A 20,862-nucleotide genomic window follows, 5' to 3' on the forward strand; every position below is an offset into this window, starting at 1 on the left:
CGCCCAGGCCCCGCCCCGCCCGGCTCGGGCTGCCGAGGACCCGGAGCAGAGGCGCCCGAGCCCGCGGCGGCGGACGATGTGGTTCTTTGTCCGGGACCCGGTCCGGGACTTCCCGTTCGAGCTCAGCCCGGAGCCCGCCGAGGGCAGCCCGCCGGGGCCCTGGGCCCTGCACCGCGGCCGCAAGAAGGTGAGGCGCCGGCCCGCAGGCCGCGGCGGGCCTCGGTCTCGCCTCGTCAGCGCCGCCGGCCGCCGCGTCGCGCCCGCCTGACGTGGCCGCGGAGCCGCCGGGACCACGGGCGCGGGAGGGGGACGGGCAGTGCCGACGTGGCGGGAGGAGGGCCGGGACTGACAGGCGGCGGCCCCGGGGGTCTGAGGACGGGCGGGGAGACCTGCGGCGGTCCCCGGGCCGCCGGGGAGGGAGGCCAGCGGCCGCCCGCACTGAGGCCCCGCGCCCCCAGGCCACAGGCAGCCCCGTGTCCATCTTCGTGTACGACGTGAGGCCCGGCGCCGAGGAGCAGACCCAGGTGGCCAAAGCCGCCTTCAAGCGCCTCAAGACGCTCCGGCACCCCAACATCCTGGCCTTCATCGATGGGCTGGAGGTACGCTGCCCCGCTCTGCCCCGCACTTCCCCGGTGTCACCCCTCTGTCTCAGCGCCCAGGACTGATCCCCTTTCCCACCCCCTCCCTGTCACGTCCCCCCACCCCTCCCCTCCCCTCCCCTCCCCTCCCCTCCCCTCCCCTCTCCTCGCCTGAGCTGATATCCGTGTCCCCTCAGACAGACAAATGCCTCCACGTAGTGACCGAGGCCGTGACCCCGCTGGCCGTGTACCTCAAGGCCCGGGCAGAGGCCGGGGGCCCCACGGAGCTGGAGCTGTCCTGGGGGCTGCACCAGATCGTGGTGAGGGGGGGGCGTGGCCCTGGGGCAGGGGTGGGGGCCGCAGGTACCCGGCTGTGATGGCTCCTTCTGCCCCCAGAAAGCCCTCAGCTTCCTCGTCAACGACTGCAGCCTCATCCACAACAACGTCTGCATGGCCGCCGTGTTTGTGGACCGCGCCGGCGAGTGGAAGCTCGGGGGCCTGGACTACATGTACTCGGCCCAGGGCAACGGCGGGGCGCCCCCCTGCAAGGGGGTCCCCGAGCTGGAGCAGTACGACCCCCCCGAGCTGGCTGATGGCAGCGGCAGAGCCGCCAGAGAGAAGTGGTGGGTGCCCAGGCCGCTCCATTGGAAGCCCCGCGGCCCTCAGGGGGTGGGGCAGGAGAAACACAGGCTCTGGGGTCAGGCAGTTCTGAATTCCAAAGCTGTGACCTGAGGCAGAGGCCCTTGTTTCTCTGAGCCCCATTTTAAAAATCTGTCAAATGGGCCGATGCGACCTGCTTATCGGGGCTGACGGGGGACCCGCTGAAGGACACGGCCAGGGTCTGCCCTGCAGTGTGTGCCCGGCGCCCACAGCAGATTGGAGGCCTGCTGGCAGCAGGGGCCTTCAGCAGCTCTGGTCACTGTCCCAGGTCAGCCGACATGTGGCGCTTGGGCTGCCTCATCTGGGAAGTCTTCAATGGGCCCCTGCCTCGGCCCGCGGCCCTGCGCAACCCTGGGAAGGTGAGTGTCTGGTCCCCCACCCCTCCCTGCCAGCCGGCAGCCCTGCCTGCCCCTGCCCCTGCCCCTGACTCTTCTCCCGCAGATCCCCAAATCGCTGGTGCCCCATTACTGCGAGCTGGTCGGAGCCAACCCCAAGATGCGTCCCAACCCCGCCCGCTTCCTGCAGAGCTGCCGGGCGCCCGGGGCCTTTATGAACAACCGCTTTGTGGACACCAACCTGTTCCTGGAAGAGATTCAGGTGAGCACCCCCCGGGCTGGGGCCTGCGTTCCTCACCCGCCCCCCCACTTTGCAGGCTCCCTCAGAGTGAGATCTTCGGCGACCACAGTGGACTGTGGAGCTAGCTCTGAGCTCAGACCCTGGCTCCTGCTCTCATTTGTGTGTGGTCTCCCTTGGCTGAAGCTCAGTTTGGTACCTTCTAGAAGGGGTGGTGAGGATTCAGTGAGTGTAAAGTGCTTAGTGTGGTGCCTGGCACACAGTAGGTGCACAGTGACTGTCCTAGCCATTAACTCCATCAAACCTGCTGGCTGTGTCCGGATGTGTGCCGGGCCTGTGCGGGGCTGCCGTGTGGGCAGGAGGGTGGTGGAAGGAGTCAGACTGAGGTCCCTGCTCTCAGTCCCTCGTTGGGAACTCGTGGAACAGGGACAGGAAACACATACATGAGGAAGCCGTGTTCCATGGGAGGGCATGGGTGCCAGGAGGAAAATAGCAGGCAGGTGCTCAGGGAAGGGCCCCTCAGTGACGTCGGAGGTGAGACCGGAAGTGTGTGAACGTGGGATGGGGTGGTCACTGGGAAAGACTATTCCAGGCAGAGGGAACCGCAAATGGCAAGATGGTGAGCAGGGAGCCTTCAGCTTAACCTCTTTGAACCTCAGTTTCTCCATCTGGTGGGGTGACAGTACTGTCTGCTGCCCACAGAGGTGGAAGGAAGGAAGGGGAGAGGCTGTCCTCTGGACGGCTGTGAGGGGGCACACGGGCCTGGGAATCTGGAGTGGGAGGCGTGGCAAGCACTGCCCTGGGCCGGACATGGAGAAGCAGCGCCGGAAGCACCGAGTCCTGTGCCTCCTGGGCAGCGTGGGGGCGGCAGGAACTCTGTTACGTGGAGCTCTCTCTCACGGCTGGGCTGCTGGGCCGCCCTCTCCTTGGACCGGGCTGTTCTGGCCAGTAGGAGGCGGTGCCCGTGTCCAGGTGGCGGAGTGGTGGAGAGAGCCCGGCCGTGACTGGTGCCACCCTGCATGTGGTTGGCCTTTCTCTGGGCCTTGGCTGCCCCAGAACCTGCTGTCAGAGCGCCAAGCCTGCCTCCAAGCTGGCGGGGCCCCTCGAGAGCCAGTCAGGCCCCCTTCATCCGCACCGGGACCACCTCTCCCGGGCTCGGCAGTGGCTGGGAGGGGCCCAGCAGGGAGCACAGGAACCTTGCAATCATGCAGGACTGGGTTCGAGTCTTGGCCGCTGACCTTGAGCCTTAGCCTCCTCATTTGTGAATGGAATGACGGCACCTGGGTACAGCACACCGGGTCCCAGGCTCGAGTCAAACCCTCCTCTGACCGATTCTTAGCTATGAATCTGGATAAGCTCCTTTCCCTGCTCTGTGCTTCAGCTTCCTTGTTTGATTTAAAAAGTTGTCTTTTTTGTTTTGTTCTTTGTTTTGTTTTTTTAATGCCTTGGCTGGTGTGGCTCAGTGGTAGAATGTTGATCCATGTACCAAAGAGTTGCAGGTTTGATCTCCAGCCTGGTCCGGGCACATGCTGGAGGTAACCAATTGATGTGTCTCTCTCACATTGATGTTTCTCTCCCCCTCCCACCTTCCCTTTCACTCTCTCTAAAAATCAATGAAAAAAAATATCCTTAGGTGAAGATTAACAAAAGTAAGTAAATGAAAAAATAAAATTTTGACTTAAAAATATTCTTATTGATTTGAGAGAGACATTGATCAGTTGCCTCCCATCTGCACCTTGACTAGGGATCGAACCTGTAACCTGGGTATGTGCTCTGATCAGGAATTGAACCTTGACCTTCTGGTGCATTGGACAACACTCAGCCAACTGAGCCCCACTGGACAGGGTGCTTCCTTGTTGGGATGAATGTGGATTATGTTGGTACCTTTATAAAGCTGTGAGGAGGATTATTTAACCTGTGTAAAGGTTTTAATATCTAACCCTGCCTGGCATGTATCTGTCCTCAAGAAATACAAGTTGTGGATGTGATGGCCTCTGAGGGGTTAGGACCAAAGGAAACTCAGTTGACAGCCTGGCTCCTTGGGCTCCATGAGTGAAATTGACCAGGTCTGGGGGTAAACTAAGCCCTGACTTCCCACGTGAACTCCCCCCTGCGTGGGGTCGCAGCTGTGCCCAATCCAGCCTCGTCACCTCTCTGGGCCTCAGTTTCCTCATCTGTGTGATGGGGTTAGTGATAAAGGGCCTGATCCCCACAGTGGCTGCTTTTCTAGCAACAGGCCAGGTGGCAGTGATGAGATGACTGATTCTCATGTGCCAGGCACGGTGCTGGCAGTTGTGTCATTTTCTGGTTGAATCCTCAGAGCAACCTTGGGAGGTGGTATAGTTATTTTCCCATTTTACAGACGCAGGAACCTTGCCCAGGGTCACATGGCTGATAAATGGGAGACCTGGGATTTGAACCCGGGCAGATGGACTCACAAGCTTACATTCTTCAGGCTGGGTGACCCCTGTCCTTGCCTGTGGCCGGGGAGGGCCATGAGCAGGCTGCTCTCTTCCTCCTGCATCCCGCCCTGTCCTCCCTCCTGCAGATCAAAGAGCCGGCTGAGAAGCAAAAGTTCTTCCAAGAGCTGAGCAAGAGCCTGGACTCATTCCCCGAGGACTTCTGCCGGCACAAGGTGTTGCCCCAGCTGCTGACGGCCTTCGAGTTTGGGAATGCGGGGGCCGTGGTCCTCACCCCCCTCTTCAAGGTGAGCGGGCCAGGGGCCTCAGTGAGGGCGGACAGCAAGGCTAAGAGCTCAGGGACTGGGGGCCGGAGGTTGGCTGGTGGGTCGGAACCACAAAAGAGGAGGCCCCATTGTGGGGGCCAGCCCTGCGGGCCATTCTAGGCACAGGCAGGCGCCAAGCCCAAATGAGGAGCTGGTTAGGGCAGACCCAAGCCCATGCCAGGGGACTTCTGGTCTTTGGGGAGGGGAAACCCTGTGCCTCCAAAACTCTTTCTCCAAAGACCCCTTGCTCCAGAGCCCTCAGTCCTTCCTCTATGTCACAGTGACAGTCTCCTGTGTGACCTGTGGTCCCATCCTGGCTCCCAGGGCCCCGGGGCCACCTGCTCCCCACCTCACTCCATCCTCCCTCGTGGCCACGTGATCTCCTTCTGTGGGCGAGGTCCTCCTGTCCTTCCTCAGACCCAGGCTGCCCTTCACCGGCACCTGCCTTTCCCCGTTCTGCCCGAACCCTTTCTCCTGAAGGGGCTTGGCGAGAAGACAGCAAGCAGGTCCTGTCTCACTGGGAACCCCCAGACATTGCAGGCAGAGCTGTGTGTGCATTGGGCTTGTAGGTGCCTGAGGAGGGAGGGGCAGCACTGCCATCCGCCTCCTAAGAGGCTGACCCAGAAAGGCCAAGGGCAGGGCTCTCTGAACTGGAACAGGGCAGAGTGGCTGCTGAGGAAGTGCCCGCCTCCCTCCCCATCGCTCCATCCCTCCTGGGAGAGCAGCCGGAGTTAATAAGCCTCTGACAGCTCCCGCTCCGTGGCTGCAGCTGAGCCTCTGCTCCTCCCTCAGGTGGGCAAGTTCCTGAGCGCGGAGGAGTACCAGCAGAAGATCATCCCTGTCGTGGTCAAGATGTTCTCATCCACGGACCGGGCCATGCGCATCCGCCTCCTACAGCAGGTAGCCCGCCAGCCCCTCCACTGCACCCAGAGCCACCTAGGTGTCTGGGAGGCACCAGCCGCAGGCGGTGACAGGCCCTGCCCTGGCCCCCTGGAAACCCTTCCCACACGTGCATGAGGCGAGGCCCGGGGAGGCTGTGCTCTCTGAGTCTAGATCATCCAGGGCTCCTCGGCAGCTCCGGGACGGCCCCGCCGGCCTGGCTGAGGCTCCAGCACCCCCGCCTCAGCCTGATCGGTAGACACTGGCTGAGCGCTCACTGGGATGCGCATGCACCTTAGCCCTCGAGAGCAGGAACAATGTCTCCTGCCAACCCCAGGGAGCTGGGAGCACCAGACAAGGTGGATGAGATCGAGGATGGGGCCCCTGTGGACTAGGAACTACCTGGTGGCTCTCCGGTGTCATTCCCCCTCCAGCTGACAAATGGACCAGCCCTCATCCAGCCAATGTGGCTCAGAGGTTGAGCGTTAACCCAGGAACCAAGAGGTTGCTGGTTTGATTCCCAGTCAGGACACATGCTTGGGTTGCGGGCTCTCTCATCAGTGTTTCTATCTCTCCCTTCCTCTCTCTCTAAAAATCAATAAAATTAGTAAAAGAAGCCGAAACTGATTTGGCTCAGTGGATAGATCGGCCTGCAGACTCAAGGGTCCCAGGTTCGATTCTGGTCAAGGGCATGTACCTTGGTTGCAGGCACATCCCCAGTAGGAGGTGTGTGGGAGGCAGCTGATCGATGTTTCTGACTCTCTGTGAAAAATCAATTTTAAAAAAACAAGAAAAACAAAAACCAGTAAAACAAAATGTACCAGCCCACCTCACACCCTTGTCTGGTTGGGGATTATACCTCCTTTTACAAAAGAGGTAGTGGGGACTCTGAGAGGGGGCGTGACACAGTTGGCTTGCTGAGGAGGACCAACTCCCAATCCCTAGCTCTTCCCAGCATCCTTCTGGCCTCTTCTCCCTCTCCACATTAGCCTGAGGCCAGATTGCAGGTGGGGGCTCAGGAGACCCCTTGGCTGGCAGTGCCTGTCAGGTGGAGAAACCAAGCCAAGAGTGGTCCATGGCTGTGGTGGGGGATGGAGGGACTGACTGAGTTTCCCACTTCCCTCTTGGCCAGATGGAGCAGTTCATCCAGTACCTTGATGAGCCAACAGTCAATACCCAGATCTTTCCCCACGTCGTGCATGGCTTCCTAGACACCAACCCTGCCATCCGGGAGCAGACCGTCAAGGTGGGTGTGGCCAGGCCCAGAGTGGCCACCCTGGCTTTCCAAGGGTTAGAGGGGGCTTAGCCCAGGACACACAGGTCTTGATTTTGGCCTGTGAGTCTGAGAAGGTTATGGGACGGGCAGGCACCCTCCTGCATGTAGATCCAGGCCATCGGTGCAGCTAGCAGCGGTGGGGGAGAGGTGGGCATGGCCCACAGTCCTCTGTTCAGTAGACTGTGGCTGAGCACCTCCCTGGGATGTGGTAGCACAGGCAGACCAGACTCCCTGCTCTCATGGAGCTTCTTTGAGGGGATGGGGTGTGCAGGAGACAACTTACCAATGTTTCCAGCTCTCTATCCCTCTCCATTCCTCTCTGTAAAAAATAAATAAAATATATTTAAAAATAAATACATATATATAAATATTTAAATAGGATATATATATATATATATATATATATATATATGTACATTAGGAAGTAATAGGATGTGAAGAGAAGGGTTTTACAAACAGTAGTCGGGGTAGACCTTGCCAAGGAGGAGTCAGTTAAGGAACGGAGAAGGACTGAGGTACGTGGAGGTCTGAAGGAAATGTGCCTCCTGCAGCAGGAACAGCGTGTGCGAAGGTCCTGAGGCTGGCAAGTGCCTGGAGTATAGAAATATCAATAGCAGCAAGCGGTTCAGTGAGGCTGAAGGGCCTGGGTGTGGGCGTGGGCCCTGGGAGATTGGCGGGGTTGGGGGCCGGGGCCTCATAGGGAGTGGCAGGGGGCTGATGTATTCGATGGGACAGGAGCCAAGCACTGGCCTGGTCTGACTTGTTTGAAAAGAACCGCTGTGTTGTGTGGAGAATTGACTCAGGGCGAGGCCAGAAGCTGAGGTACTGTGAGGGCCTGTGGCAGCGGCCCAGGTGAGAGCTGCAGCAGGAGAGAGGAGGGCCACATTCTGAGGGTGAAATCTGGGGTGTTCGCTGATGGGTGGATATGGAGTCAGGGAGGCCCCGAGGCTTCTGCCCGAAGCAGCTGGAAGGTTGAGTCGCCATTTACAGAGAAGCCCGGGAGGGACAGGTGTGCGGGAGGAGTTGGGCCGAGCCTTGGTCATCATGTCTGTTAGCCAATGGGGACGCCCTCTGGCTATCACATGTGCAGTTTAGGGACGGAGTCTGGGCTAGAGGTGTGCATCAGGGCATTGTCGGCTAAGGGGCATTCAGAGCCCTGGGAGGGTGAGAGCACCGAGGGCGAGGTGTGAAAAGGAAGTGGCCTGACGGTGGCCTTGGGGTCTGAACAGTAAGCGCTCAGTAGAAGGAGGCCAAGGAGGAGCAGCTGGCGGGGTCAGACGGGAACCAGGACAGGGGGGTGGTCTGGAAGACCAGACACCAAAGTTTCGAAGAGGAGAGAGAGCTCAGGGTGTCAGAGCTGCTGAGGGTCGAGTTGGGTGAGGATGGAGATTGGCCATTGGGTCCAGCAGCATGGAGGCCACTGCCCTCCCCCTGAGCCGGCTGGTGGAAAGTGTGGGGTGAAAGTCGAGTAGAGTTGCAGGCATGCCAGAGAGCAGATGAGAGGTGGGAGACCGGAGTGCAGGCAGACTTGGGAGGTTCTGCTGGAGAGGGGGAGGGGAAGTGGGGTCCCGTCCTCAGCACTGTGGGCGGGGACAGGACCGCGCTGGGAGGCAGGTTTGGGAGGGCTTTGGCAGGCCAGTGCCCAGGCCCACAACGTCCCTGTCCCGCCCTGCAGTCCATGCTGCTCCTGGCCCCGAAGCTGAACGAGGCCAACCTCAACGTGGAGCTGATGAAGCACTTCGCTCGGCTGCAGGCCAAGGACGAGCAGGGCCCCATCCGCTGCAACACCACCGTCTGCCTGGGCAAGATCGGCTCCTACCTCAGCGCCAGTGTGAGTGCCCGCACAGCTGTCCGCTCTGTCCTGTCAGGACCGCGGCCTCCCTGGGGCAGGCCTCCTTGTTTGTGACCATCTTCCTGCCAGAGACCTAGTCCCAGGTCCTCCAGTCCTGCTGTCAGGTGGAGTGAGCTGTGCAGGTCACACGGCCAGTCGGTGGTGGGTCTGGGAACTGAACCCAGGCCTGCTGGGCCCCACAGTCTATGTGCAACCGCTCAGTCAGGTTCTGTAAATGCAGACGCCTGCGGTGCCCAGGAGTTAACGGGAATGAGTGGATTGGGTCAGGGGGGCAGGGGGGAAGGAGGCACAGCCCCACCCCAGGGCAGCTGCTGCTCCGGCCCCCGTCACCCGTCACCTTGAGGCCGTGTCCAGTGGTCTGGGAGAAGCCAAGATCCGGAGTTTTAAGTAAATTCACCCCCACTTGTTAGTGACTAACCCCTTTTTAGCCCCCGGGAGCCCTGTGCATGGGTGGCCTCTGCTCTGGGAAGTGAGGCCTGGCAGTTCTGGGCCCCAGGACTGACCCTACACTCAGGGGCCCTCTCTCCTGCTCCACCCAGACCAGACACAGGGTCCTCATCTCCGCCTTCAGCCGGGCCACCAAGGACCCGTTCGCACCGTCTCGGGTTGCCGGTGTTCTGGGCTTCGCTGCCACCCACAACCTCTACTCCATGAACGACTGCGCCCACAAAATCCTGCCTGTGCTCTGCGGCCTCACTGTGGATCCCGAGAAGTCTGTGCGGGACCAGGTGCGCAAACGGGGCCTGGCCCGGGAGCGGGCTTGGGGGACAAGGGGCCTCGCTGGCCTCTCGGGCTCACAGGAGCCCTGGAAGCCCCAGCTCTGCCCCTTGCACCCCACAGGCCTTCAAGGCCATTCGAAGTTTCCTTTCCAAACTGGAGTCTGTGTCAGAGGACCCCACCCAGCTGGCCGAAGTGGGTGAGTGGCCCACACCACGTTCCCTCCTGTTCCATCCTTGCCGACCACGCGTTTTGGCCCCTCCCACCTCACTGGTTTCCGGAAGCCGGGAGAACCGAGAGCGCAGACTGATACTGTTCACGGCCATGTTGCCGATGAGGGAAGGCAGGCTGGAGGAGGGCGCCCACCCTAGAGCCTGTTTCACTCTGCCCTGTCACACTCCCGTGGACGCCGAGTGCCTCACTGTCTCCTGTCACTGCCAGAGAAGGATGTCCACGCCGCCTCCAGCCCTGGAATGGGGGGAGCCGCAGCCAGCTGGGCAGGATGGGCCGTGACAGGGGTCTCCTCGCTCACCTCCAAGCTGATCCGGGCACACCCCGCGGCTGCCCCCGGGGAGCCCAGCGTCTCCCAGAGACCCCCGCCTGAGGGTGAGTGTCCCAGGCCGCCTCAGGGGCCGAGGGCTGGTACCCAGGAGCTGTTCTTGTCTGACCCCCTGGGCTGGTGACACAGGGGACAGGGTTGGGTCTGGTCCCCAACTCCCTACACTCTGCCCCCACCCCCAGAGACCCTGCCCTGTTCGGAGACTTTTCTGGGTCCCAGCGTGTGGGAACTCGGTGAGTCTCTGCTTCCCAGGACTTCCTGCCCCGGCTCCCACGCCGGCCCCTCCCACCCCCAGCACCTCAGCACACTGGGAGGCCCCGGAGGGCAAGGACACAGCGGAGGACAGCGGCGCTGCCGACCGATGGGATGACGAAGACTGGGGCAGCTTGGAGGTGAGTGGGGCTGAGGGGGCCTCCCGGGGGACCCCAGCTTAAAGGCCACCGGCTGCCGTTCAAGGGGCCCCTGTGGCTTGGCCTGTCCAGGCCTGTCCGCACCTGCACAGCCTCCCTGCTGAGCAGACATCGTGGAGCGGCCGCGGTGGCCAGAGCTGGCAGATGTGCTCCCGCTCACCTCCAGGAAGCAGGGCGGGCGGGGAGCGGCCCACTGAGCCTCCCTCTCGCCTGTCCCTGTCCCCCCACCTGCTTCAGTGCCCAGCAAGGAGAGGCCACTCCCAGGCCTGGATCCAGACCAGTCCTCCCTGGGGCAGGGGGGCAGGCCCGGTTGAGGAGGAGTGGGCTTTGGGCTGTTTCCCCATCTGCCTGACCGCAGTCTGGGGGAGGGGTGGGACTGGATCTCATTCCCAGCCTAGGAGTGTGAAGGCAGGTGCAGTGTGTGCGCCTCATTGACGGGAAGCAGGGCTTGCGGAGAAGCAAAAACAAGGGTGGAACCCATGGCGAGGAGGCCCTTTGGGGTTGGAGGTGGGGTGGTCCCATGGTCTTTCTCTTCTTTCCACACGGTAGCAGGAGGCCGAGTCTGTGTTAGCCCAGCAGGACAGCTGGAGCGCTGGGGGCCAAGCCAGCTGCGCTGGGCAGGTGAGTGCAGGGGCAGGTGAGTGTCTGCATGGAGAGCTGTGCCTGGCCCCTCCGTCTGGCCTGACCTCCCCCTTCTCGTCTGCAGACCAGCAACCCCGCCCACAAACCTCCCGAGTCGGACTGGAGCAGCTGGGAAGCTGAGGGCTCGTGGGAGCAGGGTTGGCAGGAGCCAAGTGCCCAGGAGCCACCCCCTGAGGGCACACAGCTGACCAGCGCGTATAACTGGGGTGGACCAGAGCCCGGCGACAAAGGCGACCCCTTTGCTGACCTGGTGGCGCGGCGGGAGCCTGGCACCCAGGTACCCGACTCCCGTCCTGTGGGAGGTGCAGACCTGGGAAGGACCCCACAGGAGCTGGTCTCCCATTCAGTGCCTGCTTCCTTTTCAGCCACGACCCGATTCATGGGGTGACGACAACTGGGACGGCCTGGAGACCGAGAGCCGTGAGTGCTCCCCGAGGAGGGCTGGCACCCAGGGCAGTCCTCACCTCACCCCTCTGGCAGGCCTGACCGGGAATCAGGCCCAGCTTGGCCCAGGCCCTCAGCCTGCCTCCCTTCCCGTTGCAGGGCAGGTGAAGGCTGAGCTGGCCCGGAAGAAGCGGGAGGAACGTCGGCGGGAGATGGAAGCCAAACGTGCCGAGAAGAAGGCCGCCAAGGGCCCCATGAAGCTGGGGACCCGGAAGCTGGACTGAACTGGTGTGGGTGCTTCCTGGCCACGGGGAACAGCCCTGTGGATGTATTTATTGTACAAACCATGCCAGCCCGGCCAGGCACATCTCACATGTACATAATCAGAGCCACAATAAATTCTATTTCACACCCCTGTGCTGGGCTCCTCTAGCCCCTCTGAGGAGGCTGGGTCTGGCACTGCCCTGCAGAGTCCATGCCTACCACGGAGGTGAATATACAATTTGCTTCAAAAGCCAAGAATAAAGAGGCAGGGTCTGATTTATCAGTTTCTAGGAAACCCTCTGGGAGGAAGGCTGGCAGCGCCCTGAGGCCCAACATCCACCGGTAACCAGGTGGAGCCAGATGGGCACCCTCGGGACCAGGGCTCTGGAAGGGGCTACAGGCCTGGCGGTCCCTGGGTCCGACCCCGAGTCCGGGCCGAAGCTAGAGGCTGAGCTCGCCCCATTGTCGGGCAGAAACCGCTTGGTGATCGCTGAGGTCCCGGATGAACGTGGTGTCAGCGGCGACGCTGGGGACGCTGGGACACGCAGGCCCCGTGGGGGCGGATGCGCGCGTAGCCCGGTTTGCAGACGCAGCGGAAGGAGCCGCTCGTGTTCACGCAGCGCTCGCTCTTGCACAGCAGCCCGCGCTGGTTCAGCTCTCGGCACTCGTCGATGTCTGGGGGTGGGGTGACCGGTGAGGACTTTGGAGGGGACCGGAGCTGCACAGCCCCCGAGCTTCTGTCCAGGCCCCGCCCCCGGCCTCTGGCCCCGCCCCGGCCTCTGGCCCCGCCCCGCTCACCCACGCAGCGGGCTCTGGAGGCGTCCAGCTGGAAGCCGCCCGGGCACTCGCACACGGCGCCGCCGGGCCGCAGCACGCAGCGGCCGCTCACACAGCGACACTCGTCCGAGTCCTCCTCCGAGCTGTCCTCCTCTGCGCGGGCCGGCAGGACACAGAGGTCAGCACCGCCCCAGCGATGGCCGGACCCCGCCTGTCCCCTCCCTACTCACCGCGCGGCGGCTTCCCCAGCAGCAGGGGGCTCGCATCCCAGAAGGAATTGCTCTCACTCTGCGATGTGGGGCACTGAGACCCTGGGAGGGGCAGCCAGTGGTCAGCGACCTCAGCTCTGCCCCGTGCCCCCCCCCCCAACCCTTCCTGGTCGGCTCACCAGCTCCGCGCGGCGGGCACGGGCGGCACTGGGCACCCCAGCCGCGGCCCTGGCGGCAGCAGCAGTCCTCGAAGCTGAGGGTGGGCCCGGCCAGGGGGCCCGCGCACATGCCGTCCTCCCCGCGCTGGGCCCAGCACACGTCCCGCGGCTCCGGGGCGCGCTCTGCGGAGGGGGCGTGTCAGGGAGAAGCCCGAGGTGGGGACCACCCCCCTGCGCACCCAGGCTTCACGGCGGAGGGCCCTGGGTCCGTGCCGAGGACCCTCGCCCTCACCAGCCGGGCTCCCGGGGAGCTGGCAGTCTCGGCCAAAGGGCCCGGGCACCCAGGGCGGGCGGCACTCGCAGCGGTAGGAGCCCGGCAGGTTGACACAGCGGCCAGGGTGGCAGGCTGCGGGGTCCTGACACTCGTCCACGTCTACGGACAGCGGGGCATGGATGGGGGAGGTGTCACCGCTCATCCCGGGCCACCGCCTGCCTCCATTTCCCCAGCCACAGCCGGGCCTCACCCATCTCCGCGGGGCTCAGGCACTGCCGCTGGGCCGGGCTGTACTCGGCGGGCGGCGTGCAGGCGCAGCGGTAGCCGCCGCGGGTGTTCTCGCACACGCCGTTCCGGCAGTTGGACTCGTCCAAGCACTCGTCCACGTCTGCAGGGAGGAGACCACGGTGCAGCAGCCGGCCCGGGGCCCTGCGTGTCTCCCCGGGCCGCTTCCCCGGCCGCCGGCCCGGCACTCACCCACGCACTCCAGCAGGTTCCCGTCGTAGTAGAAGCCCTGCTTGCAGTAGCACTCGTAGCCGGGCTGCGTGTTCACGCACTTGCCCTCCTTGCAGATCTCCGCCCCGAACAAGATGCACTCGTCGATGTCTGCGGAGGGACACCGTGAGGCTCAGCAGCCTCCCCCTGCGGGGCCGCCGAGGCCTGGGAGCCCGGACCGGAGGGAGCCAGGCTGACCGGAACTGGGCCGCTCAGAGCGAGGGGGCGGGGCTCACCGCGGTGCGCTGGGATGCCGTAGTTGACGATATTGTTGTCCTGGGTGTAGCCCTTCCCGTCGGGGCAGAGGCTGTGGAACTCGGCTGCGGATGGGAGCGGGAGGATTGAGCAGCACATGCGTGCCTGCCTGCCGGTTCACCTCGGAGCCCTCAGCTTCATTTCCCCCCAGTTCTTTTCCCAACGCAGAAAGAGGGTCTGGGAAGGGGAAGGGCCTGCCGGCTCCTGACCTGAGCTGTAGACCGGGCAGGGATAGATCTCACAGTGGTCTCCCCAGCCGGCCCCCAGCGAGCAGCAGCACTCCTGCTGGGTGACGTTGGTGGCCAGCACGCTGTCGCAGAACACCGTGTCGTCGAAGTTCAGGTAGCACTCCTTCTTGTGGTGCGGCTGCTCCACCTCTGAGGGGGGAAGGGCAGCTCAGCGCGCTGAGGCTGTGTTTCCCGGTCCACCCTCTGCTCCCACACCCCCTCCTCCCCAGAGCCACCCAGGGATGGCCACCCTCCACCCTCAAGCCAGGTCTGGCCCACTGGATTCTTCCAGGCAAAAGAAATGTCTCCCTGTTGCCCAGATTCCAGAGGCTGGGACCAGGATGCATCTCTGAACCCCATGCAGCTCAGGGGCGCCACCTGGCCAGAAGAGGGCGGGGAGGCACTCACCCTCACAGCCGTGCTGGTCCTGGGTGGGCGTGAAGCCCTCATTGCAGACGCAGACGTAGGAGCCCTGCAGGTTCTCGCAGGCCCCGTGGGGAAGGCACAGGCCCCGGTCCTGGCTGCACTCGTCTATGTCTTCGGGGCGTGAGGGGACAGGAAGGGCTGCTCAGGGGGAAACCAGCCCCTTCCCCCGGGGCGGGGGGGGGGGGGGGGCGGGCCTCTAGGGCCTCACACAAGCTCAGAACCTGAACTTCCACTTTGACTTCAGAGCACGCACAGCAGGAAGCCCTCCTGTCTGTGTGCCTGGGGTGGGTGTGTGAATCCTAAAGTGAATCCGCAACTGTTGTGAGCAGGGTCAGTCCCACTGACAACAGCGTGAAGTCCTAACGCTCAGGTCAGCACGTGAGAACTTTTCATTCTGGTCTCCCATCAGCTTTAAGTCCCATCACCCTTTCAACCGCCAACACCCCTCCTCTGCGTTTAGAGGACTGGGGTCCTCTCCCTCCTTAACACAACCAGCTCCTTCAGACCTCTGCGCTTTGCAAACACTGGTCTTTGGTCTGGAGTGCCACCCCGTGCTTCTCTCTGCTGAGAAGAGGGAGGGAACATACTTATGCTTTAGGCTCTGATTCAACTCCGTGGCAATGAATCTAGTTCAGACACTTTGGGCACCCAGCACCCTAAGAATCAGTTTGCACGCCAGCCTCCCCGAGCTGGGAGCCCTGGGCCACTGCTCGAGAAATGGTAGGTTCTCAGTAAACTCCTGCTGGATGAATACACGTCAAGGTGATGTGACGCGCAGCAGGCACCACGTAATTACTGTCATTGCTACTGTCATTCTAAGTAACAGGCCGGAAGGATGCCTGAGCGGACAGATAGACAAAAAGACAGACAGACCTACATGTGTCTGGAGATCACTGCTCCCTGCCACTCCTCCTCCCTCACACCCAATCCCCCATACCTTGGCACTTCCTGCCGCCTACCAGCCGGTGCCCCTGGGGACAGAGACAGCGGTAGGAGCCGTTGGTGTTGACGCAGTCACCCCCGATGCAGGCTGCAGGGAAGTCACACTCATCGATGTCTGCGGGGGGTGTAGGGGGGAATCTCAGGGGCTGCCTCCTCACACACCTGAGGCTGCCCAGGCTGCCCGCAGACCCCGGTGTGGCCCACGCCCCATGTCCCGTCTTGGATGAGGATGGGGCCAGGCCAGGGGATGGCTGGCTTGTTTACGGGTAGCTCCTGGACTTGGGGCCTGGGCAGTGGCGGCTGGGGGGGAGGGAGGTACAGGCCAGCCGCCCAGCTGTAGGCGCCCCTCACCCTCACAGCGGCTCCTGTCCCTGGACAGATGGTAGCCAGAGAGGCACTGACACTGAAAGGAGCCTGGCGTGTTGGTACAGATGCCGTTGTCACACACGTCCGCGGCCTCACACTCATCCACGTCTGCGGGGCACGGGGGGCGGGGGGAGGGTTAGAGGGCCGGGATGGAGGCCGTGTCACAGGCCCCTCCCGCCTTTCCCACCCTGCCACGGGCCTGGAGAGAGGAGCCGAGGCCACAGAGCTCCGGAGAAGCAGGGGACCCTCACCCCACTCCCAATGGGACACGGTGCCCTGGGCGCAGGCCAGTGCTGCCAGGGACCCTGGCCCTGTCTGATTCCGAAAAGCGTGGGCCTTCCCTCCTTCCTCATCCTCACCAAGCCAGAGGTGTCTTTCTGCCTCCGCTCTCCCCATACTGCCCAGCCTTCCTCTCCCCTCTCTTATCCCCCCGCCACCTGCCCTGGCCCCTTCCTCCCCGTGTCCGTGTGCTTCCGTATGTCTGTCCTCTCACAGGAAGTGAGGAACCTGGCTCTCCAGGGTCCTCTCTGGTAGAGGATGAGGCCCACACCCCAGACTCCTTCCCGCCGTGGAGGTGCCCCGGCCCCGTGCCAGCCTCCATTCTCCATGCTATGGCCGTCAGCACCCCCTTCCTGGTCCCCCTCCCTCTGGCTTCCTCCGCATCCTAGAAGCTTCCAGCCTCCATGTGGACAGCCAGGCCCAGCCTCTGGCCTTGGTCCCTCGGTTTGTCACCACCTCAGAGGCAGCTGCTCCCTCTCGGGACCAGGGGCTGGGACCTGCCCCGCCTTGGGCATCTGTCTCAGAGGCTGCTTCCTCCCTCTGCCTCGGCCGTCCCAGGCCTCCTACCCCCTCTCCCAGGGCCTGTGGCCACCTCTCCTCTCTTCACTGGTCTGGCAAAGACCGCCTCGGCTGCCCCTCCGCCTCCGGACCTGCTGAGGGGGCTCGGCCAGCCACCACGCTGGGCACACTGGCCATGGCCCTCCCCTGGTGGGCCCTGTGTAGCCATGACCACCCTCTCCCCTCTCCAGCCCTGACTTCTGGAAAGCCCCGAGGCCAGTTCCAAACCTTGACGGTTCCCAAGTCCCCTACTCAGCGCTGGCCCTTCACGTCTGCCCGGGGGAATGAAGGGGGAATGAACCTCCTGGAAACCATCATCTCCGTCCATTCCTTCCGCTCCGTTAGAGTGAGATGGTCCTCCTGCCCCTGCTCCTCCCCCAGCTGCCCTGCTGCCCCGTGGCCCGCCTTCCTGCACCCCAGCTCCCGCTCTTCCTCCGTGCCACCGGCATCTCCTGACTCCCATCCTGCCACGGGGCCTTATTCTGTCACCAGTCAGTGAGTTCACAAGGTCCTCTCTCGCACTGAGCTCCTCCTCCTCTCCCTGGAAGCCTCCCCTCCCAGCTTCTCAGCTGTGCTCCTGGGCCATCCCCCCTCCTCCCCACGGCCCGCTCCTGTTCCCCCGCCCGCCAGCCACGGCTCCGCCAAGCTCCCCTCCCGGGACCCCCCTCCTGGCTGAGCAAGCACAGCCTGGAGTCCCACAGCCCCCGGTCCGGGTGGGTGTGTCTGGCTCAAGGCTTCCAGTCCGCATGGCCCACCCTCTGCTGGCATCTCCCACCCACTCAGCCTGTCCAACATGAAGCTTATGTCCTCCTCACACTCCTGGGGACCCTCTCCCAGTGAGGAGCACCGCCCACTGAGCCACCCCAACTAGAAATCTGGAGGGCCCCTCTCTCCGTTCTTTCTCTCCCTCCCCCCGGACATCCAGTTAACCTTTCTCCAACATCACACCCTCTCATGACCACGAGGCCACCCCTCTCCTCACATCCGCCAGCATCTCTGTCCCGGGTCTCCCAGCGGCCCAGCCGCTCTCCACACTGGCGTCAGGGACTCGCTGAAGCAACTAGTGAATCTGGCCGTTCTTCCTCTAAACGCCCAGGTGCCTCTCACCCTCAGGATGAGTCTCACCCCAGGGGGTGGGGGTGCAAGGATGGGGCTGCCCCTCAGCAGCCAGCCTCCGCCCCTGCTCCGCCTTACAGCTCCCGCACAGGCCTGTTTGCCCCTCCGAGTCCCTGCACGGTGCTGTCCCTCGCCCTCCTCTATCGCTAATTCCTGGTGATCTCCTACCACAATCCAGGCCTCCCCTCCTCCCAGCCCCCTGCTGTCGCCCAAGAGCACCCCAGCTCCTCCAGGCCTCAGCCTGCGCTGTGCTGTCTGTGCTCCGGTCCCGAGCGGCCTGGGGAGGAGAAACACTGGTGCAGCGGGGGCATTCGCTATCTGCCCTCCATCCTTCCTCTCTTCTTTTCTCTAAGGAACGTGCTTTGCAAATGCCGCCCTAAGACCCCCGCTACGTGGACATTCCGGTGGCCCCTCCATTCTCTGAGGACACGAGTGAACCGATCAGTGAGCGAAGGGAGGGGTGCAATCGTCACCCCCTGTCCCCCGTCCGGACCCCAGCCCGGGTGAGTGGGTGCGGGGGCGCGGGGCAGGGCGGTGGGTGAGTGGGTGCCGGGGCGGGGCTGTGGGTGGGAGTGGGTGCCGGGGGCGGGGCTGTGGGTGGGAGTGGGTGCCGGGGCGGGGCTGTGGGTGGGAGTGGGTGCCGGGGGCGGGGCTGTGGGTGGGAGTGGGTGCCGGGGGCGGGGCTGTGGGTGGGAGTGGGTGCCGGGGCGGGGCTGTGGGTGGGAGTGGGTGCCGGGGCGGGGCTGTGGGTGGGAGTGGGTGCCGGGGCGGGGCTGTGGGTGGGAGTGGGTGCCGGGGCGGGGCTGTGGGTGGGAGTGGGTGCCGGGGCGGGGCTCACCCAGGCAGCGGCGGCCGTCAGCGGCGGGCGCGTAGCCCTGGGCGCAGGCGCATCGGAAGGAGCCGGGGAGGTTCTCGCACCAGCCGGGCGCGCACGGGTTGCCCTCGGCGCACTCGTTCACGTCTGCGGCACAGAGCGCGGCTCGGACCCGCCCCAGGCGCGGGGCATGGTGCGGGCGCGGGGTCCCCTCCGCGGGGGTGGGGGTGCGGGTGGGGGTGCAGGTACGGGTGGGGGTGCGGGTGGGAGTGCGGGTGCGGGTGCGGGTGGGGGTGTGAGTGCGGGTGTGAGTGGGGGTGGGGGTGCGGGTGGGGGTGTGAGTGCGGGTGGGGGTGTGAGTGTGGGTGCGGGTGGGGGTGTGAGTGCGGGTGGGGGTGCGGGTAGGGGTGTGAGTGCGGGTGGGGGTGCGGGTGGGGGTGGGAGTGTGGGTGCGGGTGCGGGTGGGGGTGCGGGTGGGGGTGGGAGTGTGGGTGCGGGTAGGGGTGCGGGTGCGGGTGGGGGTGCGGGTGAGGGTGGGGATGCGGGTGGGGGTGAGGGTGGGGACCATCCAATCCCGGAGGCCCCGCCCGGGAGGGGACGCTCCCCGCGGCGAGCCCCGCCCGCCCCGCCCCATTCGGAGCCCCGCCCCGGCGGGAGCAGCCCCGGGGCGGCCCCCTCACAATCGCCCTCGAAGCCCCGCCCCCAGGCGGCCCCGCCCCCTCACCACGGCCCCGCCCCTCGCCGCCCCCCTAAGGCGGCACGGCCCCCCCTAAGGCAGCGCGGCCCCCTCACCGCGGCCCCGCCCCCTCACCGCGGCCCCGCCCCCTCACCGCGGCCCCGCCCCCTCACCGCGGCCCCGCCCCCTCACCGCGGCCCCGCCCCCTCACCGCGGCCCCGCCCCCTCACCGCGGCCCCGCCCCCTCACCGCGGCCCCGCCCCCTCACCGCGGCCCCGCCCCCTCACCGCGGCACGGCCCGCCGCCCTGGCTGCGGAAGCCCGGCGGGCAGGCGGTGCACTTGAAGCTGCCCGGCTTGTTCTCGCAGCGGCCGTCGGGGCAGGAGCCGGGGTCTCGGCACTCGTCGATGTCTGCGCCGGAGAGAGGCCGTTTGGGCATAGCCTTCGCCGCCGCCACCGCCCTCCCGGGCGGGGACAGCGGAGGGCCCGGGGCGGGGACAGCGGAGGGCCGGGGGGGGGGGGGACAGCGGAGGGCCCGGGGGGACAGCGGAGGGCCCGGGGGGACAGCGGAGGGCCCGGTCGGTCGGGGACAGCGGAGGGCCCGGTGGGGACAGCGGAGGCGCCCACCTTCGCACAGTGGCGGGCGCGCGGCGCGGAGCCGGTAGCCGGGGTAGCAGCTGCACTTGTAGTGGCCGGGGAAGTTGAGGCAGAAGCCGCCGTCGCCGCACAGGTGGGGCTTGGCGCACTCATTCAGGTCTGCGGGGAGGGGGCGCGGAGTGCCGGGGTGGTCCCTACCCCCACCCCCGCCCCCCGTGCACCCCGCCCCCCGTGCACCCCGCCCCCCTGCACCCCGTGCACCCCGCCCCCCGTGCACCCCGCCCCCCGTGCACCCCGCTCCCCGTGCACCCCGCCCCCCGTGCACCCCGCCCCCCGTGCACCCCGCTCCCCGGGCCCCCTCCCCCGCCCCGCGCTCACCGACGCACGAGCGCCCCCCGGCGCCCACGTGCAGGCGGTAGCCGCGGTTGCAGTGGCAGTTGTAGGAGCCGCCGGTGTTCATGCAGACGCCGCGGCCGCTGCCGCACGGCTCCGCCTCGCACTCGTTCACGTCTGGGGGGCGGGGGGCGCGGAGTCAGAGCCGCCGGGAGCCGGGGCCCCCGCCGCCCGCCGCCCCGCTCACCCACGCAGTAGTAGTGCTGCGGGTGCGCCCGGTAGCCCGGGTTGCAGTGGCAGGAGTAGCCCGAGGGGCCCTGGATGCACTCGCCGTGGCCGCAGATGTTCTGGTTCAGCCGGCACTCGTCCGTCTCTGCGGGCGGGCGGGGAGGGCTCACTTTCCGCCGCGGCCCCCCATTGCTAATGATGGGGAACCTGACCTGGGGGCCCTGCACATCCACACTCCGAGTCTTAGGATTCCCTACCTCCTTCCCAGATGACCCCAAACCCTGACACCCCTGCCTATCTCCTCAACTCAGAGCCTCTGCTATTCTTTTTTTTTTTTTTTTTTTTTTTTTAATTCCATACCTGTCCCACTTACGCCGACAGCGACAGCATGGCAGAAGAGAGGAGAACCTTTGCTATTCTGTCCACTCACTGACCCCTGACCTTGGTTACCTCAATATTTTAAACCCTGTGGCCTAGGCACACCATATCCTCCAGCAGTGACCCTCCCCCGTTGCCACTTTGCCCCCCTGGTTCCTCCCCTCCCAAGGCAGGCAGGTAGGCTCGGGCTTCCTGGGATTGGGGCTTGCCCCAGGGTGTGCAGAAGTGGCCAGATC

General features: G+C 64.7%; 2 protein-coding genes across 8 annotated transcripts in view; one reads left to right on the plus strand and one right to left on the minus strand.

Moving 5' to 3' along the window:
* Nucleotides 1-11,666, plus strand: SCYL1 (SCY1 like pseudokinase 1). Of its 3 annotated transcripts, none has more exons than XM_084893750.1 (18): nt 1-187; nt 459-599; nt 776-898; nt 975-1,201; nt 1,507-1,597; nt 1,680-1,835; nt 4,360-4,518; nt 5,329-5,436; nt 6,548-6,661; nt 8,367-8,522; nt 9,083-9,271; nt 9,384-9,459; nt 9,702-9,866; nt 10,072-10,211; nt 10,779-10,850; nt 10,936-11,148; nt 11,237-11,291; nt 11,415-11,666. In XM_084893750.1, the coding sequence occupies exons 1-18, from the start codon at nt 77-79 to the stop codon at nt 11,537-11,539; spliced, it is 2,421 nt and encodes an 806-aa protein (XP_084749876.1). In that variant the 5' UTR covers nt 1-76; the 3' UTR covers nt 11,540-11,666. The 3 variants fall into 3 exon arrangements, with proteins under 3 accessions (XP_084749876.1, XP_084749877.1, XP_084749878.1); XM_084893751.1 differs by having other exon boundaries at nt 10,782-10,850; XM_084893752.1 differs by lacking the exon at nt 1-187 and having other exon boundaries at nt 465-599; nt 979-1,201.
* LTBP3 (latent transforming growth factor beta binding protein 3) overlaps nt 11,542-20,862 on the minus strand; it is a 17,771-nt gene continuing 8,450 nt past the window's right edge. Inside the window, exons 12-28 of one of the 5 annotated variants that reach the window (XM_084893746.1) lie at nt 20,352-20,393; nt 20,066-20,197; nt 19,718-19,846; nt 19,379-19,501; nt 18,440-18,562; nt 15,634-15,756; nt 15,278-15,397; nt 14,323-14,451; nt 13,897-14,064; nt 13,669-13,752; nt 13,415-13,543; nt 13,188-13,325; nt 12,956-13,096; nt 12,685-12,846; nt 12,527-12,607; nt 12,318-12,449; nt 11,542-12,194 (exon numbers count right to left, since the gene is read on the minus strand). In XM_084893746.1, coding sequence (XP_084749872.1) covers nt 12,034-12,194; nt 12,318-12,449; nt 12,527-12,607; nt 12,685-12,846; nt 12,956-13,096; nt 13,188-13,325; nt 13,415-13,543; nt 13,669-13,752; nt 13,897-14,064; nt 14,323-14,451; nt 15,278-15,397; nt 15,634-15,756; nt 18,440-18,562; nt 19,379-19,501; nt 19,718-19,846; nt 20,066-20,197; nt 20,352-20,393 — 2,117 coding nt within the window. In that variant the 3' untranslated portion in view covers nt 11,542-12,033. Of the gene's footprint in view, nt 12,195-12,317; nt 12,450-12,526; nt 12,608-12,684; nt 12,847-12,955; nt 13,097-13,187; nt 13,326-13,414; nt 13,544-13,668; nt 13,753-13,896; nt 14,065-14,322; nt 14,452-15,277; nt 15,398-15,633; nt 15,757-18,439; nt 18,563-19,378; nt 19,502-19,717; nt 19,847-20,065; nt 20,198-20,267; nt 20,394-20,862 lie in introns of all 5 variants that reach the window. The other 4 variants (XM_084893745.1, XM_084893748.1, XM_084893747.1 and 1 more) reach the window with 4 other exon arrangements.

Source organism: Pipistrellus hanaki, assembly GCF_964339955.1.
Source record: "Pipistrellus hanaki genome assembly, chromosome: 9".
Classification (NCBI taxonomy): Eukaryota; Metazoa; Chordata; class Mammalia; order Chiroptera; family Vespertilionidae; genus Pipistrellus; species Pipistrellus hanaki.